The sequence below is a fragment of the Lepus europaeus genome, chromosome 23, assembly GCF_033115175.1.
Source record: "Lepus europaeus isolate LE1 chromosome 23, mLepTim1.pri, whole genome shotgun sequence".
NCBI lineage: Eukaryota > Metazoa > Chordata > Mammalia > Lagomorpha > Leporidae > Lepus > Lepus europaeus.
In genome coordinates this window covers 741042-759156 of record NC_084849.1, presented here as the reverse complement: position 1 = coordinate 759156, position 18115 = coordinate 741042, and the positions used below count along the sequence as shown (strand labels likewise).

Here is an 18115-nt window from a genome sequence, read left to right as displayed (position 1 = left end):
GGACCCTCTGACCAGCTTGTTCTCCATGGGCTGCGTCGACCCTCAGTTGTTGCTTGTCCTTGGCCTTTTTATGATGGCTTTTCTTGCATTGGCAAATTTTTAATGAAAAAAAGTAATATTTATCCACTGTGTCCTGTCATACATAGAAAGGCCTCCCTGTTCAAAGATTATGAAACACGTACACTTTTTTTTACTACTTTTGTGGTTTATTTTTATATCAAACTGCACCTTTTTTGAAAATTATTCTAGAGCAGTCTAAGAGACCTCGACTTGAAGTGGGTCACCAAGGGGTAGTTTTCCAGCACCCAGGGGTGAGCACAGGAGTTCCTCTGCAGCAGTTAATGCCAACAGTCCAAGGTAAGACCTGGCCTCGGCGCCGGCTCACTCAGCTCCCAGAGAGGGAGGGCATAGCCATCTGAAACCCAGGGTCAAACCCAGGCTCCCGCAGTTGAGAACCCAAGTGTCGGAGTGGTCTCTGAGGCTGGGTTGTTTCTGTGTCCCACTTAACGCCGTATGGAAAGAGCCCAGTGGACACACTCTTGTCCCTCCAGTGGGAGCTCCCGTTCTCACTGTCACTGTGCCTTTCAGCAGTTTCTATCCCTGTGTTTCTGACTTGCTGCTGTTGTGGGGGTGCTCTGTGGTAGCTGACGTCTGTTTTGCTTGATGCTGATGACTGCAAAGCTCGAGCGCCTCTCTCCCTCCTGTGTGCTCGTTTGTGCCTTCAGATCTAGCACAACGCTCACTGCCCATCGGAGAGTGAGACGGGTCTTTGACTTCCTGGGTGGGAGCTGCTGCGCTCTGAAACTGGTGCCGTGGGGGTTTTCTTATTTTACAGGAGGAATGCCCCCTGCCCCTCAGGCCACGCAACTCGCCGGGCAGAAGCAGAGCCAGCAGCAGTACGACCCTTCCACAGGGCCTCCTGTGCAGAACGCCGCCAGCTTGCACACTCCGCCTCCGCAGCTGCCTGCCAGGCTGCCCCCCACCGGTGTCCCCACTGCAGCCCTCCCGTCTGCACTGCAGTTTGCACAGCAGCCACAGGTGGTGGAGGCTCAGACACAGCTTCAAGTCCCGCTGAAGACCCAGCAGCCAAATGCTGCTGTGCCCGCGCCTCTGCCCAGCCAGCTCCCCATTCCTCCTCCACAGCCCGTGCAGCCAGCCCTCCACATCCCGGGGCCTGGGAAGGCCCAGATCCAGGCGGCTCAGCTTCCATCCCAGCCACAGGTACACTGGGGACAGACACCTTTGTAGTTAGGGTGAAGAGAAGGAAACACAGTTGCAGAGCTGGCTTGCGATTTGTGTATTTGTCCAAGCACATGTTCTCATAGCAGTTTATTTGCCCAGTTCACAATCAGTTCTGTAGCTACTGTGTATTTTTATTTACTCTGTAGTCATAGTTGCCATTATTTAAATAGTAGAAAATGAATGAATGTTGTAGCTGTTAGTAGTTGGAGCCTGCCCTCCTGCCCTGCACCTAATGTTGATGTTCCCACTAGATGTGCTCAGGAACTCTCAGGTAGGTGCAGAGGAACTGGCCCAAAACCCATGGCATGAAGTGACGAGCTGGGCCAGCTCCTAAACCTTGCCAGCTCCTCCCTGTGGGTCTCTTCCCGTTTTGGAGACTGTGTTTGCTACAGTCCTGAGTAAGGCCCTACTACAGGTATCCAAAGTGAGTCTCTTGTGTTGTTAAATAAACAACAGTTGTCACTGTGCACTAACTTCCCATGCAGGACCTCTGTCCCCACAGGGTTCTGTCATGAGATTTACTGGTAAAATTGGCTCTCGAGGATCGCTTCCTTTTAGTGTACTAGGTGGAGAATAGTCTTATGTCTCATAAGTTATAGTTCGTCTGAGAGCTGGCAGAAGATGGATCGTTCTTGGGTTCTTTAAAGATAAGTTTCTGAAAGGAGAGAAGGGGGAGGGAGGAAGGGGAAAAAAATGGAAATCACCTTCAAGGTAAGTAACTTGGAGCAGCCCTTGTCTGGACTGTTGAAATGTTTTTGTTTTGTTTTTTTCTTTCTTTCTTTTTCTTTTTCTTTCTCAGACTAAGCTTTGAACTTTTTACCTGGAATAGTTAATCCTCTGTATAAAGCTAAATGAAAACAGTTCTTGGTGAAGAACAGGACAGGGAACAGGAGAGGGAGAGGTAGAGGGGTAGGAGAGTGTGTGGCATGGCAGGTACAGAGGGAAGAATTACTGTGTTCCTCATGTTGTATTTATGAGATGCACACAAATAAAATAAATCAGTGCAGTGAGTCTCTTGTCCACGCATGCAGTGAAGCCGGGTGTTTGGGATGCAGTAGCAAGGCAGTCCCAGTCCCTAAGGAGACCTTGGACACAGCCTGGGCTTCTTCCAGCTGGAGAGCGCGGGAGCGGCGTCCTCAGTTCTCAGCTAACCCCCGTCAGGTGCAGTGCAGCCGCTCCTCTCAGCCTCTCCTTCACTGGCACGGGAACTTACCGCTGGGCTCAGAGTCCAAGCTCCTTTTTCCTTTTTTTTATATAGTCAGTTGATCCTTTTTTTTTTTTTTTAAAGATTTATTTATTTATTTGAAAGAGTTAAACAGAGAGAGGAGAGGCAGAAAGAGAAAGGTCTTCCATCCGATGGCTCACTCCCCAATTGGCTGCAATGGCTGGAGCTGTGCCAATCCAAAGCTGGGAGCCAGGAGCTTCTTTCGGGTCTCCCACGTGGGTGCAGGGACCCAAGGACTTGGGCCATCCTCTACTGCTTTCCCAGACCATAGCAGAATCTAAGCTCTTTTGGATTATTTGAGATTCACGGCCAGGTCTTCAGTGTGGAATGGTAGAATAATAACAGCAATGTGTACGAGCTCCCACTTGTCACTTCGGAGGCGAGCTGTCGGGCCCTGTGATCATCAGTACTTTGTGGACATTAGTCTGTTTTTTTTTTTTTGTTTTGTTTTGTTTTATATTAGGCAGAGTATTTTAAAAACTGAGACCAGAAAGGCTGAATACGTTGGCAGGACTGTACAGTCAGCACCTAGTGGGGCTGTGACTGACAGTGTGCAGGGTGTGTGAGTGCTGTGCCAAGGAAGGTGGCTTCCAGCAGACAGCGAGCTCCTGCAGTCCCTCCCGCTGTAGATTTTGGTGAAATGATCCCCATGGATGCTTTCTCTTATAGCTGTGGCCAGCTTTAGCAGCCTAGTGGTTTTTCATTTCTTTTTTAATAATATTTATTTATTTATTTAAAAGATAGAGTTACAGAAGGTGAGAGAGGGGAAGAGTGCTTTCAATCCACTGGTTTACTCCCAAATGGCTGCAACAGCCAGGAAATTCATCCAGGTCTCTCACTTGGGCCATGTTCCACTGCTTTCCCAGGAGCATTAGCAGAGAGCTGGATCAAAAGTGGAGTAGCCAGGCCGGCACTGCGGCTCACTAGGCTAATCCTCCGCCTGTGGCGCTGGCACCCCAGGTTCTAGTCCTGGTTGGGGTGCCGGATTCTGTCCTGGTTGTTCCTCTTCCAGGCCAGCTCTCTGCTGTGGCCCGGAAAGGCAGTGGAGGATGGCCCAAGTGCTTGGGCCCTGCACCCACATGGGAGACCAGGAGGAAGCACCTGGCTCCTGGCTTCGGATCAGTGCAGCGCGCTGGCCATAGCAGCCATTTCGGGGGGTGAACCAGTGGATGGAAGACCTTTCTCTCTGTCTCTGTCTCTAACTCTGCCTTCCAAAAAAAATGTGGAGTAGCCAGGACTCAAACTAGTGCCCACATGGGATTCCAGCACTGCAGGTCGTGGCTTAACCCACTGCGCCACAGCACCAGCCCACAATGGTTTTTCTTAGGTCCATTTACCTGCCTGTGGTATTGAAGAATTAGCTGTGCCAAGTGTCTTTAAAGAAGCCCTTTTTACAGGGGCTGGTGCTGTGGCATGGTGGGTAAAGCCACCGCCTGCAGTACCAGCATCCCATGTGGGCACCGGTTCAAGACCTGGCAGTTCCACTTCCGATCCATCTCTCTGCTATGGCCTGGGAAAGCAATAGAGGATGGCCCAAGTCCTTGGGCCCCTGTACCCATGTGGGAGACCTGGAGAAGCTCCTGGCTCCTGGCTTCAGACCGGCGCAGCTCTGGCTGTTGAGGGCGCATCTGTGGCTGTCGAGGCCAACTGGGAAGTGAACCAGGGGATGGAGGATCGATCTCTCTCTCTCTCTCTCTCTCTCTGCCTCTCCTTCTCTTTCTGTGTAACTCTGACTTTCAAATAAAGTAAATAAATCTTTAAAAATAAAAAACTCTTAGCCGGCGCCGCGGCTCAGTAGGCTAATCCTCCGCCTTGTGGCGCCGGCACACCGGGTTCTAGTCCCGGTCAGGGCACCGATCCTGTCCCGGTTGCCCCTCTTCCAGGCCAGCTCTCTGCTGTGGCCAGGGAGTGCAGTGGAGGATGGCCCAAGTTCTTGGGCCCTGCACCCCATGGGAGACCAGGAGAAGCACCTGGCTCCTGCCATCGGAACAGTGCGGTGCGCCGGCCGCAGCGCACCTACCGCGGCGGCCATTGGAGGGTGAACCAACGGCAAAAAGGAAGACCTTTCTCTCTGTCTCCCTCTACTGTCCACTCTGCCTGTCAAAAATAAAAAAAAAAAAAAAAAAAAAAAAAAAAAAAAAACTCTTTACAGTCTGTGGAAACCTCTTACTTGTAGGTCAGGCTGGGCTTGGCAGCCTCTTGCTGTGAGGGGCCAGGTACTGTAACTGTGCTGGCCTTGTAGGCTGGTTAGGTTCTGAAGGGTGTACATAGCCACCACGACCTGCGGGTGAATGGGTGTGCTATGTCCCTGTGAACTTCATCTCCAGAAGTGGGTGGCCAGCCATGGTCCCCTTCTGTCCCAGTGGAAGCATGTGGCCAGCCATGAGTAGGAAAATCCCTTTAACTAGGGGAGACCCATGTGGAACAGGCTGCTCCCTGGGTGTGAGAGGCCATCTTGGTGGCCTCTTCCCTGGGCTGTACATGTGCTGTCTCTGGCACCTGTCTGTACATAGCCCTCATTCCAGCTGCACCTTCCTCGCTAAGTTGATACCCCCTTCTCTCCAAGACTGACGGATGAATTTGCTTTAGTCTTTAGTCAAGGGTCAGATTTTCTTTTGGTTTCGCAAGCTTGGGTCTGGATGCACAAGGACGAGTGGAGCCTGCAGCCTGTGGGATCTGCATTCGCTCTGCACAGCAAAGGTGAAAAAGGAGTACTTGGTATTTTTCAATTAGGAAAAAGCTTACACAGTTAAGTTTTAAATTATTTTACAAAAATAGAGGAGAAAAGGCTGGGAAAAGTGGAAAGAACAGACCAGAGCCAGATCATACCAGTGCTAAGACAGCTGGGAAGGCAGTGGGAGGCCAGGGGCCTCGGGTTTCGTGGGCACAGCGTAGTGTGTGGTGCTCCCTGTGGTCTCCTTGACCACTTTGCCCTGTGGCACTGAGAGGCAGCTGACTGCCTCTGCTGGGCGGACTATGTGCGTGTCCTGAAATGGGTCTTGACCTTGCTGTGCTCCTCTGCCTGCTAGACAGTGGCCTCCACACGGCCACCCCTGGACTCTGCCCAGCCCTGCCAGCGGCCTCTGCCCACTTCCTCGTCTACCTCGTCCCTCGCACCTGTGAGTGGCCTAGGCTCAGGACCCCTGCCTGCACGGTCATCACCAGTGAACAGACCTTCCTCATCAACCAACAAGGCGCTGTCTCCTGTTGCTTCCCGGTCTCCAGGGGTGGCTGTGTCAGCCGCACCCAAACCCCAGAGCCCTGCTCAGAACGCTGCCTCGTCCCAAGACAGTTCTCAGGAAAAGCTCGCAGAGCAGATAACACTGGTGAGTGTGCTGGAGGGGAGATGCTCAGAAGCACATCTGCCTGTGATTTGTAGGGATGTGACCTGGCTTTTGAAATACAGGGAGAGGTTCAGTCTTCAGATACCTGCAACAGCTGAGACTGGGCTGGGGTGAAGCCAGGAGCCAGCAGTGCAGTCCAGGTCTCCTACGTGTTGTATCCGGAACCCAGTTACGTGAGCTGTCACTGCAGCCCCACAGGGTCTGCCTCACAGAGCTGCAGCCAGGAATCAGACTCAGGCACTCCGCTGCAGGATGTGCATGTCTTAACCCTAGGCTGGGGACTCCTGCCCCAAGGGTGTGATAACTTGAGACTGCAGACTTCCTGGCGTGGGCATTGAGCATGGTGTGTGATGGTAGAAAACCACGTTTCCCCTGCGGCGGAGGGAGCAGGCTCACGTGGCGAAGGTCTTTTTCTTGTGATGATCAGCAGTGTTGGGCTACTTTCCTGGCAGCCAGGCGTGAGGGTTGGGGAGAGAGAGAGTCAGAGTGGGCAGATGGCTCTGCATCAGGCAGAGATGAAGCCCTGGCTGTGGCCCATCCTGGAGATTCACTACCCGGCACGTAGCCCTTGGTTTTTATTGCATAACTAAGCATTTATTTTGTTCAGCTTCGTTAGGGAAGTTAAAAGAAGCAAACAGAGTAGGCAGATAGCCTGGCTGTTCGGACGCACGCCTGTCGGAGCGCTTCCTGCTCATGTACAACCTGGGGTGATGGCTCAGGTGGCTGAGTCCTTGCCACCCATGTGGGAGACCTGGGGGGAGCTCCTGGCTTTGGCCTAGCCCAGTTCTGACTGTTGTGCTCATTTGGGGAGTGAACCAGTGGATGGGGCAGAGTTGTTTGCACTTGGCGCTCTCTCTCTGTCCCCCTATCTGTTCCCCTTCTGCTCCCTCTCCCCTCCAGTAAATACTTTTTTTAAATAACGAAACATCAGATAGGAGGTTGTAACCCCAGGGGTCAGTGCCTGGTGCCACACTGCAGCACTGTGCAGTGTGTGCAGTCTGTGCAACACAGGACAGTCTCGTTTCCTCCGTTCCTCCCCTTCCCAATGGTTTTGGGGCAGATCCCAGGTGTCGTACTGTTTCCTTTGTCAACACGTGGGGTCCTCCCTGTGTTTTAGGGGAGAATAAGACTTGTTGCCCCATCTGCTCCAAAGGCTTCCAGGACAGTCACAGGCTCATCTACCTGAGCTTCTGGAGCCAGCTCAATCTTTGTGTCCAAGTCTTGAAACTGTGGCTTCCTTGAGGGTTTCTTCATTAGGACGACAGAGCCGTGCACATGGCAGGGTTTCGAATGTTTGGGGTCTGAAGTTGCAGACTGTGCTAGATAATTGTATGCACTGATTTCACCTCCCTGTCCAACTCTTGCAGGAAAACCAGATCCACCAGCGGATTGCAGACCTAAGGCGAGAAGGCCTGTGGTCTCTGCGGCGGCTGCCGAAACTGCAGGAGGCCCCCCGGCCCAGGTCCCACTGGGACTGCCTGCTGGAGGAGATGCAGTGGATGGCCACAGACTTCGCCCAGGAGAGGCGGTGGAAGGTGGCTGCTGCTAAGAAGGTAGGGCTGAACACAGGCTGCCCTTGAGCTGTGCCTGCTGGTGTGGCTGGGGTTTATGGTGCTGCCATGGTAACTGGGCCTTTCAGACTGACTCTGAGGCTTCTGACTTACTATGTCTGAAGAAATCCTTCCTGTGGTTTGTGTGGTGACTTTGCCATTGAGTTGTTCTGAGGAATGGTGTTAGGAGAACCAGTGTGGACCGTTGAGAGCAAGTGGTCTGGAATTGGGTTCCTTCCTGCCAGTTTCACCTGCAGTTGAAATCAGGGTGCCCCTAGCACCCAGGCCCAGGCTGGTGCCCAGGGCTGCTCAGGGAGCTGAGGCGGCTGAAAGCCAGGAGGGCAGTGTTGTGGGAGGGGCTACAGAGTGCGCCCCTGACCCATGCTTAACGCTACCGAGGCTTCTGGGCCAGCTTATTCTCCAGTTCTGGGTAAGAATTTATTTCATTTTTACTGTACCCAAAGCACACATACAGGAGGCACAGCTTCTAACTCCAGAAATTTGGGGATAAGCCCTTTCCCTGTGTCCTATTCTCCCTGTGTCGTGCACCCCTGTCTTCATGTCTAGGGCCTGTATTCATATTTCCTGTACTCTTATGGTGAAGTCAGTTATTTGTCCCTTCTCCTGTCTGCTTCTCTCCATGAATTCTCACCGTCTCTTTCCCCATCAAGGTCAGGGAGGGAAAGGCTGAGACCACTGGGATATACAAGGTTTCATGTCAGACTCAAGACTGTTCCTTCTGGCAGCTCATAAAGCAGCATGGTCCTGGGCATGTGGGCAGCAGCTGGACAGGTCGTGGCTGGGTGGCAGGGCACAGTGGCACTGGTGAGGTTGGGCTGGCTGGCTAGCAGCACAGTGTCCTGGTGGGGCAGTTGGGTCATTTCCATTCCTAGGACGGGATGATGGTGACTGCAGGACCAGCCCTGTGTGCTATCAGTTCTAATTCACGTCTCACTGCCTTTTTGGTGTCCTGTTGGTAGGTGTGGAGAGTATACAGTGCGGAAAGCAGTTTGGCAGTTTAAGGCAAAAGCCTTAAAACTGTGAGTTATTCTAGCCCAGCAGTTTCCACATGTAGGAATTAGGTAAATTTTGCTGCCATCTGTGCAGTGAAGCACTGTGTACCACATTGAAAATCCGTGATCCCTGCTGTGTAAGCGGACAGAAGCTAACCAGGTACTAAATGGGGAAAGGCTGGAGTGCTGTACAAGGTTCCAGTTTTGGGAAAAATAGCATGTGTTTAGTAAAAGAGTGGTTTTTTTTTTTTTAAAGATATATTTATTTATTTGAAAGAGTTACGCAGAAAAGGAGAGGCAGAGGGAGAGAGAGAGAGAGGTCTTTCATCCGATAGTTCACTCCCTGATTGGCCGCAACAGCCAGAGCTGCGCCATTCCGAAGCCAGGAGCCAGGAGCTACTCCAGGTCTCCCACATGGTTGCAGGAGCCCAGGGACTTGGGCCATCTTCTACTGCTTTCGCAGGCCATAGCAGAGAGCTGGATCAGAAGTAGAACAGCCAGGTCTTGAACCGGTGCCCATATGGGGTGCTGGCACTGCAGGCGGTGGCTTTAGCTGCCACACCACAGCACCAGCCCCATAAAAGAGCGTTTTCTAGAAAAGTTCAGCCAAGTGGTGTTGGTGGTCTTTCTGCGCCACTCCCTCGTGCACTCTAAGAACATATGAGGGTATCTTTGACAGTCAATTGCAGGTGACTTAAGGCTGAGAAGACAGTACAACAGAAAGCTCTTGTGTTTGCATTCACTAGCTCGTCAGAACTGTGGCACGCCACCATGAGGAGAGGCGGGTCCGCGAGGAGAGGGGCAAGAAGGAGGAGCAGAGCAGACTGAGGCGCATCGCTGCATCGACTGCCCGAGAAATAGAGTATTTTTGGTCTAACATTGAACAGGTGAGTTCTGTGTGGCTGCCTGCCTCAGATACAGGGCCATGAGGCTGATTGCACAGGCACTGTTGTCAGGGTGAGCTGACACCCAAGTCCTGTCTGTATTCCTCTGGGTTATTGGCTTGTTGAAATGCTTAGGGTGAGCTGTACTTACCTCTGCGTTTGTCTTTGCACCTGGGAGGACACCTAGTAGAGTCTGCAGACATTGAGATGTCTGGGAGCCCTGGTGAGACCTCTGGGAGGCTCCCTGTAGTGTGAGTGGAAGTGTCAGCAGCAGAGGGCTGCCCCAGTGTGCCTGGGTGCACACATGCACTCCTCACCCAGTCTTTCTCGGCTTAACTGCCACCTGGTAGGATTTGAACTCAGTGCAGACAGAGACAATACATGAAAGCACCAAACTGGAAATTTCTTCTTTTATTTTTTTTTAATTTTTTTTTTTATTTTTTGACAGGCAGAGTGGATAGTGAGAGAGAGAGAGACAGAGAGAGAGGTCTTCCTTTTTGCCGTTGGTTCACCCTCCAATGGCCGCTGCGGCTGGTGCATCTCACTGATCCGAAGGCAGGAGCCAGGCGCTTCTCCTGGTCTCCCATGGGGTGCAGGGCCCAAGCACTTGGGCCATCCTCCACTGCCTTCCTGGGCCATAGCAGAGAGCTGGCCTGGAAGAGGGGCAACTGGGATAGAAACCGGCGCCCCAACTGGGACTAGAACCCGGTGTGCCGGCGCCGCAAGGCAGAGGGTTAGCCTGTTAAGCCACAGCGCTGGCCGGAAATTTCTTCTTGAAGAAATTTTAAATGAGGTTGGACAGTTGTGCATTTGAACTGCTATATCTATGAGTTTTAAAGTTTGTGTGCTGACTTCTGTAGTTTGCAGCCTTAATGCTATTATTTATTCTCTTTGTATTTAGGTTGTCGAAATAAAACTACAAGTAGAATTAGAAGAAAAAAGGAAAAAGGCCTTAAATTTACAGAAAGTTTCCAGAAAAGGTACGATTCTTTCAGAAGAAAGCCTTAACAAGTCTTGGACTGTCCTTTGTGCAGGTTACTGCTCACAGGGCCACTTCATAGGAGCTGCCGAGCCACCAGGGGACTGGTGTTTGCCAGTGGCTTGCAAGCATCTGGTCTGCTCACTGCGGTGCCTCCGTGTGCAGCCACTCGAGTTTTGGTTGTGTTGAGAGGTGTCTGTGGGAGGCAGCACCCCCAGCTGGGTTACTCTGGGTGTCTTGAGCATCGAGGTTCTCAGCCTGCTCTGCAGTCAGTCCCTGGCCAGTGAGGTGTGTTCACCCAGGGTTCTGTCCCATGTGGGTCCTTTTGGGGGTCTGTCCTGTGTGGTGCTGGTGCGGTGTTTGCATGGACTCCTGGAGTCCTCACTCCACAGACTCCCTACTCGCTGGACTCCTTGGTGTGTGCCCTGCACAGAGGAGGTGGTGTCTGTGGTCTCCTTTGATCACAGAACACCCCTGGGAGGATGAGTGTGAACCTTGCGTGTTCCTCGTGAGGAAGCAGCCTCAGAGGGGCCCTGCAGAGGGCGTAGAACTTGCAGGTGGCAGAGTGGCTGCTGTGAGCTGTAGGAGGAAGAAGGCAGCAGGCCTGGCCCAGGCAGAGGTGCCCTCCTCGAGTGTGAAGAACATCTGCTCTCTGCAGCCTCGATGAAAACTAATCACGTTCTGTATTTCTCCAGGGAAGGAGTCGAGACCCAGGGGATTGGAAGTATTACCAGAACATTTCCTGGTGAGTTCAGGGTTGTGGCTGCCCTCTGGCACAACGCGCACGTGGACTGGAGGGAGTGCTGCTAGACAGATCTGTCTCTGGTGGATGTTTCCTTTCCTCACAGAGTCAGCCCAGCGTGACAGTGAACCCGTTCTCCCCGGAGTTAGTCTGCACAGGCTGTTCATTTGGCAGTTGGGCAGGACGCAGCCGGGCACAGGGACTGCAGATCTGTGTCCTTGTTCTGCTGCCTGGTGTCTTTCCCACAAGTGGAGGCTCAGTGTCCACGGGCGCCCAGGGCCTTTTGCCGTCCTTGTAGGTTATGCACCTTGGCGTCCCATTCTGTTTTTTAAGCTTCTGTTTATTACTTTCGTTCTGTGTTTCAGGATTCCAGAGTATCTGGAAGAAAAAGAAAAGCAAGCGTGTCCTTGACTGATGACGAAGGTCTGTCTCCACCCCCTGGTGCTGTCTGTGCCATGTGGCTCACATGCAGTCACACTTGGTGCTGTGGGGGGGGCCTTGTTGGGGGGTGTGCACCTCTGTGTCCATCCAGACATCCCAAGTGCACAGAGAGTTCTTCAGGATCCCTAGCATCCTATGCAGGTTTTTTGGAGCATCACAGAGGTAGGTGTCTTTTGTGAGTTTGGAAATGCAGGTGTATCTGCAAGATGTGGGGCTTCCACTCAGAAGGCACAGGCCCTGGGGCTCAGAGTAGATGTGTCAGATTGGGGTCATGTCCACGGTGACCCTGGATGGCTGCGTGTGGGTTCCCTACGGGGACCTCAGCAGCTATACAGAAAGGGGGACATTGCTCCGCGTGCTTTGAGATCTGTTGTGTGTTGAAAACCCAGGACTGTAATTCATAGCTTGAAATGAGAGGGAAAGCACATTTTCCAGTTTCTTGCTCATTTAATAAATTATCCTTACCAACTTTAACCTGAGAATTAAAAAGCTCAGTTTTAATCTCTTCAGTAGCTGTGGAAAAACAGTGCTGAAGCCCTGTAGTGTTCGGTGAGCAACTGGAAAGCTCAGAGGGACTTTCCTGCCCCCTGACTCTGATGGTGCCCATTTCAGTGGAGGATGAAGAGGAGACCATTGCAGAGGAGGAAGCACACGAAGGGGCCGTCGATCACCAGACAGAACTTTCTAATTTAGCCAAAGAAGGTAGGCCTCATGATCTTACTGAAAACTGCTTTGCTTTTAAATAGGCACAAAAAGATATGGAAAGTATGTGTCAGATGCCAAGTGCGCAGGACATCGAGTGCCATTACAGCTGGCAGCGCAGTGGCCTTGGTGCCGGTGTCCCGGGAGGTCTCGGCCACCTGACGGTTCACGTGGGTCACTCTCTGGACTCTTGTTCCCACCACCTGCTTACATCTCTGAATAGCAGTGTAGCCAGGGGTGCGCGTGTGAGGACTTTGGTGAACAGGGTCAGGCTTGTTCTACTCGGTCACCCCTCTCCCAGGGGCCTCCAGGCCGTGGTGTGAAACCATTGCTTGCTGCTTTTGTGCCGCTGAGGGACGCCAGTGTCCTGTTCCTCCCTTGCAGACAGCGCTGCTGTGAGCCTCCTTGCAGCGGTGCCTGTGCACTGGCTTGGGCATAGCGCCGTGGGCCGGGAGCGCACGGCACTGTCTGGGAACCATGCCGCCTCGTTTAGATCGACTGCCCGTGCTTCATGTCTCAGAGGTGCTGGGCATTGTCCACCCATCTGGTGGCTCTGTGATTGCTGATGGAGTTTCTTTCCATGTTTTTGCTCTTTCCAACTGTGTGACACAGTTATGTACAGTGCCATTCTGAAAAAGCTTGTCTTTCCTCACCAGTAAACCAAGTTTCCTTATACCTGGTGCTTTCCGGGATCGGTACTGACTGATCGGCTCATTTGTACCAGTTTCTGTATTAGTACCATAGGTTTATAATGGTTCTTGATACTTGGTTAGGCAAGTTCTTCCACGTTGCTCTTTTTTTTTTTTTTTTTTTTTAGGAGAATCTTGACTGTTGTTGGGATGCTTCAAGTACACATTAGAATCAGGTCATTGGGGCTGGCCCTGTGGCATAGCAGGTAAAAGCTGCTGTCTGCAGTGCTGGCATCCCATATGGGTGCTGGTTCAGGTCCCGGCTGCTCCTTTTCGGATCTGGCTGTCTGCTATGGCCTGGGAAAGCAGCGGAAAATGACCCAAGTGCTTGGGCCCCTGCATCTGTATGGGAGACTGAAGAAACTCCTGGCTCCTAGTTTCAGATTGGCCCAGCTCTGGCTGTTGCGGCCATTTGGAGAGTGAAACAGCAGATGGAAGAGCTCTCTCTGCTTCTGCCTCTGCCTCTGCCTCGCTGAAACTCCACTTTTCAAATAAATAAATCAATCTTTAAAAAAAAAATTGGGGGGGGGGGTTATTATGGATTCTTTTTTTTTTTTTTTTTTTTTTTTTTGACAGGCAGAGTGGACAGTGAAAGACAGAGAGAAAGGTCTTCCTTTGCCGTTGGTTCACCCTCCAATGGCCGCTGCGGTAGCGCGCTGCGGCCGGCGCACCGCGCTGTTCCGATGGCAGGAGCCAGGTGCTTCTCCTGGTCTCCCATGGGGTGCAGAGCCCAAACACTTGGGCCATCCTCCACTGCACTCCCTGGCCACAGCAGAGAGCTGGCCTGGAAGAGGGGCAACCGGGACAGGATCGGTGCCCCGACCGGGACTAGAACCCGGTGTGCCGGCGCCGCAAGGCGGAGGATTAGCCTGTTGAGCCACGGCGCCGGCCTATTATGGATTCTTAAAGGCCTGGCACTGAGGGAGTTTGCTCCAGAGAAAGTTTCTGTTAACTTCCATCTGTGCTCTTCTATTTATTTATTTATTTATTTATTTATTAATTTTTTTTTTTACAGGCAGAGTTAGTGTGAGAGAGACAGAGAGAAAGGTCTTCCTTTCTGTTGGCTCACCCCCTATATGGCCACTGTGGCCGCCGCGCTGCAGCCGGTGTGCTGTGCCAATCCAAAGCCAGGAGCCAGGTGCTTCTCCTGGCCTCCCATGCGGGTGCAGGGCCCAAGCACTGGGCCATCCTCCACTGCCTTCCCGGGCCACATCAGAGAGCTGGACTGGAAGAGGAACAACCAGGACAGAATCCGGCGCCCCAACCGGGACTAGAACCTGGGGTGCCGGCGCCGCAGGCCAAGTGAGCTGCGGCGCTGGCCTATTTATTTAATTTTTTTAAAGGATTGCTTTATTTATTGGAAAATCAGTTTACAGTGAGAGAAGGAGATTCAGAGGGAGAGATTTTCTATCTGCTTGTTTACTCCCTAGATGTCTGCAGTGGTCAGGATTGAGCCACATGGAAGCCAGAAACCAGGAGCTTCATCTGGGTCTCCCACATGGGTAGCAAGGGCCCAAATACTTGGGCCACTCTGCTGCTTTTACCAGGCCATCAGCAGGGACTTGGATTGGAAATGGAGCCACTGAGACATGAACTAGCACCCCCATGGGAAGCTTAACACACTATGCCACAATGCCAGTCCCTTATGTATTTAAAATTTTTATTTATTTTTACATTTTATTTGAAAGACAGGTAGACAGAGATCTCCCATCTGCTGGTTCATTCCCCAGATGTGTCCCAATAGCCAAGGGCAGGGCCAGGTTGAAGCTCAGAGCTCAGAATTCAATGCAGGTCTCCCTTGTGGATGGCAGGGGCCCAAGTATTTGAGCCTCATCTGCTGCCTCCTAGGTGCTCCTTAGCAGGAAGCTGGGTCAGACACAGAGGAGCCAGGACTTGGACCATGTGGGAGTTGGGATGTGGGTGCTCCGTGTGGCAGCTCAACCATTGTACCGAATGCCTGTGCTCTCATTTACAGTGCATCTCCTATAAAGTGTACTGCTGACTGACAGCTCCCTTTTGACATTTAGTACATTTGTGTTAAATTGAAGTGCATTCTAGTTGAGCTTAGATCTATTGCCATTTTTTAAAAAGATTTATTATTTGAATGTCAGAGTTAATAGAGAAGGAGGGAGAGATAGAAGGAGATCTTCCATTCATCGGTTCACTCCCAATGGCCAGTGCTGGACCAGGCCAAAGCCCAGAGCCAGGAGCTTCCAGATCTCCCATGAGGGTAGCAGGGGCCCAAGCTCTTCGGCCATCTTCTGCTGCCTTTCCTAGGTCATCAGCATGGAGCTAGATGGGAAGTGGAGGAGCCAGGACACAAATCAGTTCCCTTAGAGGATGTCAGTATTGCAGGCAGTGGTTTGACCCGCTGTGCCGGCCTCAATCTATCATCATTTTAATTTGTTTTCTGGTTTCCTCATCTGTCATTTTTAAAATTTATATATATTTGGGGCCGGTGCTGTGGCATAATGGGTAAAGCTGCCGCCTGCAGTGCCGGCATCCCATTTGGGCACTGGTTCAAGTTCTGGCTGCTCCACTTCCCATCTAGCTCTCTGCTGTGGCCTTGGAAAGCAGTAGAAGATGGCCCAAGTCCTTGGGCCTCTACACTCGCGTGGGGGACCCAGAAGAAGCTCGTGGCTTCTGGCTTTGGATCGGCGCAGTTCTGGCCACTGCGACCATTTGGGGAGTGAACCAGCGGACGGAAAACCTCTCTCTCGCTCTCGCAGTAGAACGAGGCCCAAGCCCTTGGGCCTCTGCACCCACATGGGACACCTAGAAGAAGCTCCTGACTCCTGGCTTCAGCCTGGCCTAGCACTGGCTGTTGGGGCCATCTGGGGAGAGAACCAGCAGATGGAAGATCTCTGTGTCTGTGTCTCTCCCCCTCCATCCCTCCCTCCCTGTAACTGTGCCACTCAAATAAATAAAAATAAATAATAAAAAAAGATACAGTCTTCACTTTTAGGAAAAATAAATGTGCTTTAAAAAATCGAGGTTGAGCATTGCTGATCTGAAAATCCAGTGTGGATCCTGGGTAGTGTGGATTTTGGATATTTAGGTTAGAGACTCTCAGCTGGTAAAATGTAGGAAGTGAAGTCTGAACACTGTGGTCTCCAGCGCTTGGAGTGATGGTGCCAGCCTGTGTGCATGTGGCTTCTAGGGCCCTGGTGTTTGTAGGTGAGTGACAGTTGTAGATAATGGTCTCTCCTTGTCCCTTCAGCGGAGCTGCCATTGACTGACTTGGTGAAGCTGTACGAGGGCGCATTTCTGCCGAGTTTCCAGTGGCCACAGCCCAGTCCTGACAGTGACGAGACGAGTGAGGATGAAGGTAGGCCTTCGGTGTTCCTGAAGAATTTAGGTCTAGAAACAGAGGCCAGTACTAAAGATCTCTTCATTTTTCTTTTATTTTTGTGAAAGAAGAAATTGGAAATATGTATATATATTTAATTTTATATTGAATAAAAATTAGATTCTGTGCTTTTTATTTATTAATTTGATCAGTTATCAAAGTATTTGATTATGTTGTGAAAAATAGGGAAATATGGCTTTATGGACTAGATTTTTATCATCTATTCCAGCTGTGCTCTGTTTAATACTACAGTAATTCTAAGTAGTTTGTTTTATTACTAGGTTTTATACACAGATGCAGACTATACTAAAAAGCCTGTCTTCCCTGTAGTTTGTAGATGCTGCGCAAGGGCCAAAACATGTGAAGAGGGTCCTCTGGCAGCCAGGCCCTGGCCGCTTCTGATCCCCTGCTGGCTGTAGGGTTGGGTGGGAGAGGCTGACCATCTCCTCCTTTTCCGCATCTGGGTGATGTTCCAGTTTTTCTGGTTTGGGCGGTGGTGAAAGGAAGACCACAACAGCTGAGATGCCCTCAGCTCTGCCTGCAATGCTCTCATCGTGCAGAGCACCTGTCCTTGTCTCCACCATGACATTCCCCATCCCACAGAAGGCTTCCTAACACCAGGCTGTGTGCCGCCAGTTACACCCTGAGAGCTTTCCAGAAGGGCCTAGATTTGGTGACTTCAGAGAGTCCCTTCCATTTATCCAGATAGTGTTGGGTTGCAAACCAGCTGCTGCTCCGTGTTACGCTGGGGCTATGTGGATTCTGTAGACTTCTGTCTGGCAGCACTCCCAACCTGTGTGTCTCCCTGTTGCAGATGCCGAGGACCACCCTGGTGAGGGGGAAAGTCGGAGAGACCTGGTCCTCATAGACTCACTTTTCATCATGGATCAGTTTAAAGCTGCAGAGAGAATGAACGTTGGGAAGCCAAACACAAAAGACATTGCAGAAGTGACAGCTGTGGCCGAGGCTGTCCTGCCCAAGGGCAGCGCCCGGGTCTCAACTGCGGTGAGCTGCTGGACAAGGGGCAGGGTCTTAGCAGTGCGTGTGTACCCCAGTCACAAGCACAGCTCTGATGCTTAGCCAGCTCCTTGTTTCCACCATAGAAGATGTTAGAAAAAGCAGTGCCTGCTCTGCCCTCCCTGTTTCCTGTCATTCTTGTGGCTCCCTAATATGGTTCATCATACAACTTTTTTTTTTTTTTTTTTCTCCTGAAGATTATTTATTTGAGGGGCTAGTGTTGTGGTGTGGCACGTAAAGCTGCTGCCTGCAATGTCGGCATCCCTTATGGGCACCAGTTCGTGTCCCCACTGCTCCACTTCCTATGCAACTCCCTGCTAGTAGTCTGAGAAAAGCAGTGGAGTAAAGAAAAGACCCAGGTATTTTGGGCCCCTGCCACCCATCTGGGAGACCTGAAAGAAACTCCTGGCTTTGGCCTGCCTCAGCCCTGGCCATTGCAGCCATCTGGAGACTGAACAGTGGAAGGAAGATCTCTGTGTTTCTTTCTTTTGTAGATTATTTATTTGAAAGGCAGAGTTACAGAGAGGCAGAGGCAGAGGCAAAGAGAGAGAGGTCTTCCATTTGCTAGTTCACTTCTCAAATGGCTGCAGCGGCCAGAGCTATGCCAATCTGAAGCCAGGAGCCGGAATCTTCTTCCGGGTCTCCCACATGAGTGCAGGGGCCCAAGCACTTGGACCATCTTCTACTACTTTCCCAGGCCATAGCCAAGAGCTGGGTGGGAAGTAGAGCAGCTGGGACACGAACCGGTACCCATATGGGATGCCAGCGCAGCTTTACCTGCTACGCCACAGCACCAGCCTCTCTCTAACTCTAACTCTTAACGCTTAACTCTTAACTAACTCTGACTTTTAAATAAATAAATATATAGGGGCCAGCGCTGTGGTGCAGCAGTTAATGCCCTGGCCTGAAGCGCTGGCATCCCATATGGGCACTGGTTC

At 51.6% G+C, this 18115-nt stretch overlaps 1 protein-coding gene across 12 annotated transcripts in view; it reads left to right on the top strand.

The window, feature by feature from the left end:
* The window catches only part of EP400 (E1A binding protein p400), a 116712-nt gene that overhangs the window by 31563 nt on the left and 67034 nt on the right, over positions 1-18115 (top strand). For 10 of the 12 annotated variants that reach the window (XM_062182062.1, XM_062182060.1, XM_062182064.1 and 7 more), the window contains 11 exons: positions 250-357; positions 836-1221; positions 5497-5793; positions 7179-7364; positions 9121-9261; positions 10160-10238; positions 10933-10982; positions 11345-11402; positions 12033-12122; positions 16032-16139; positions 16975-17165. In XM_062182062.1, coding sequence (XP_062038046.1) covers positions 250-357; positions 836-1221; positions 5497-5793; positions 7179-7364; positions 9121-9261; positions 10160-10238; positions 10933-10982; positions 11345-11402; positions 12033-12122; positions 16032-16139; positions 16975-17165 — 1694 coding nt within the window. The remainder of the gene's footprint in view (positions 1-249; positions 358-835; positions 1222-5496; positions 5794-7178; positions 7365-9120; positions 9262-10159; positions 10239-10932; positions 10983-11344; positions 11403-12032; positions 12123-16031; positions 16140-16974; positions 17166-18115) is intronic. The other 2 variants (XM_062182065.1, XM_062182058.1) reach the window with 1 other exon arrangement.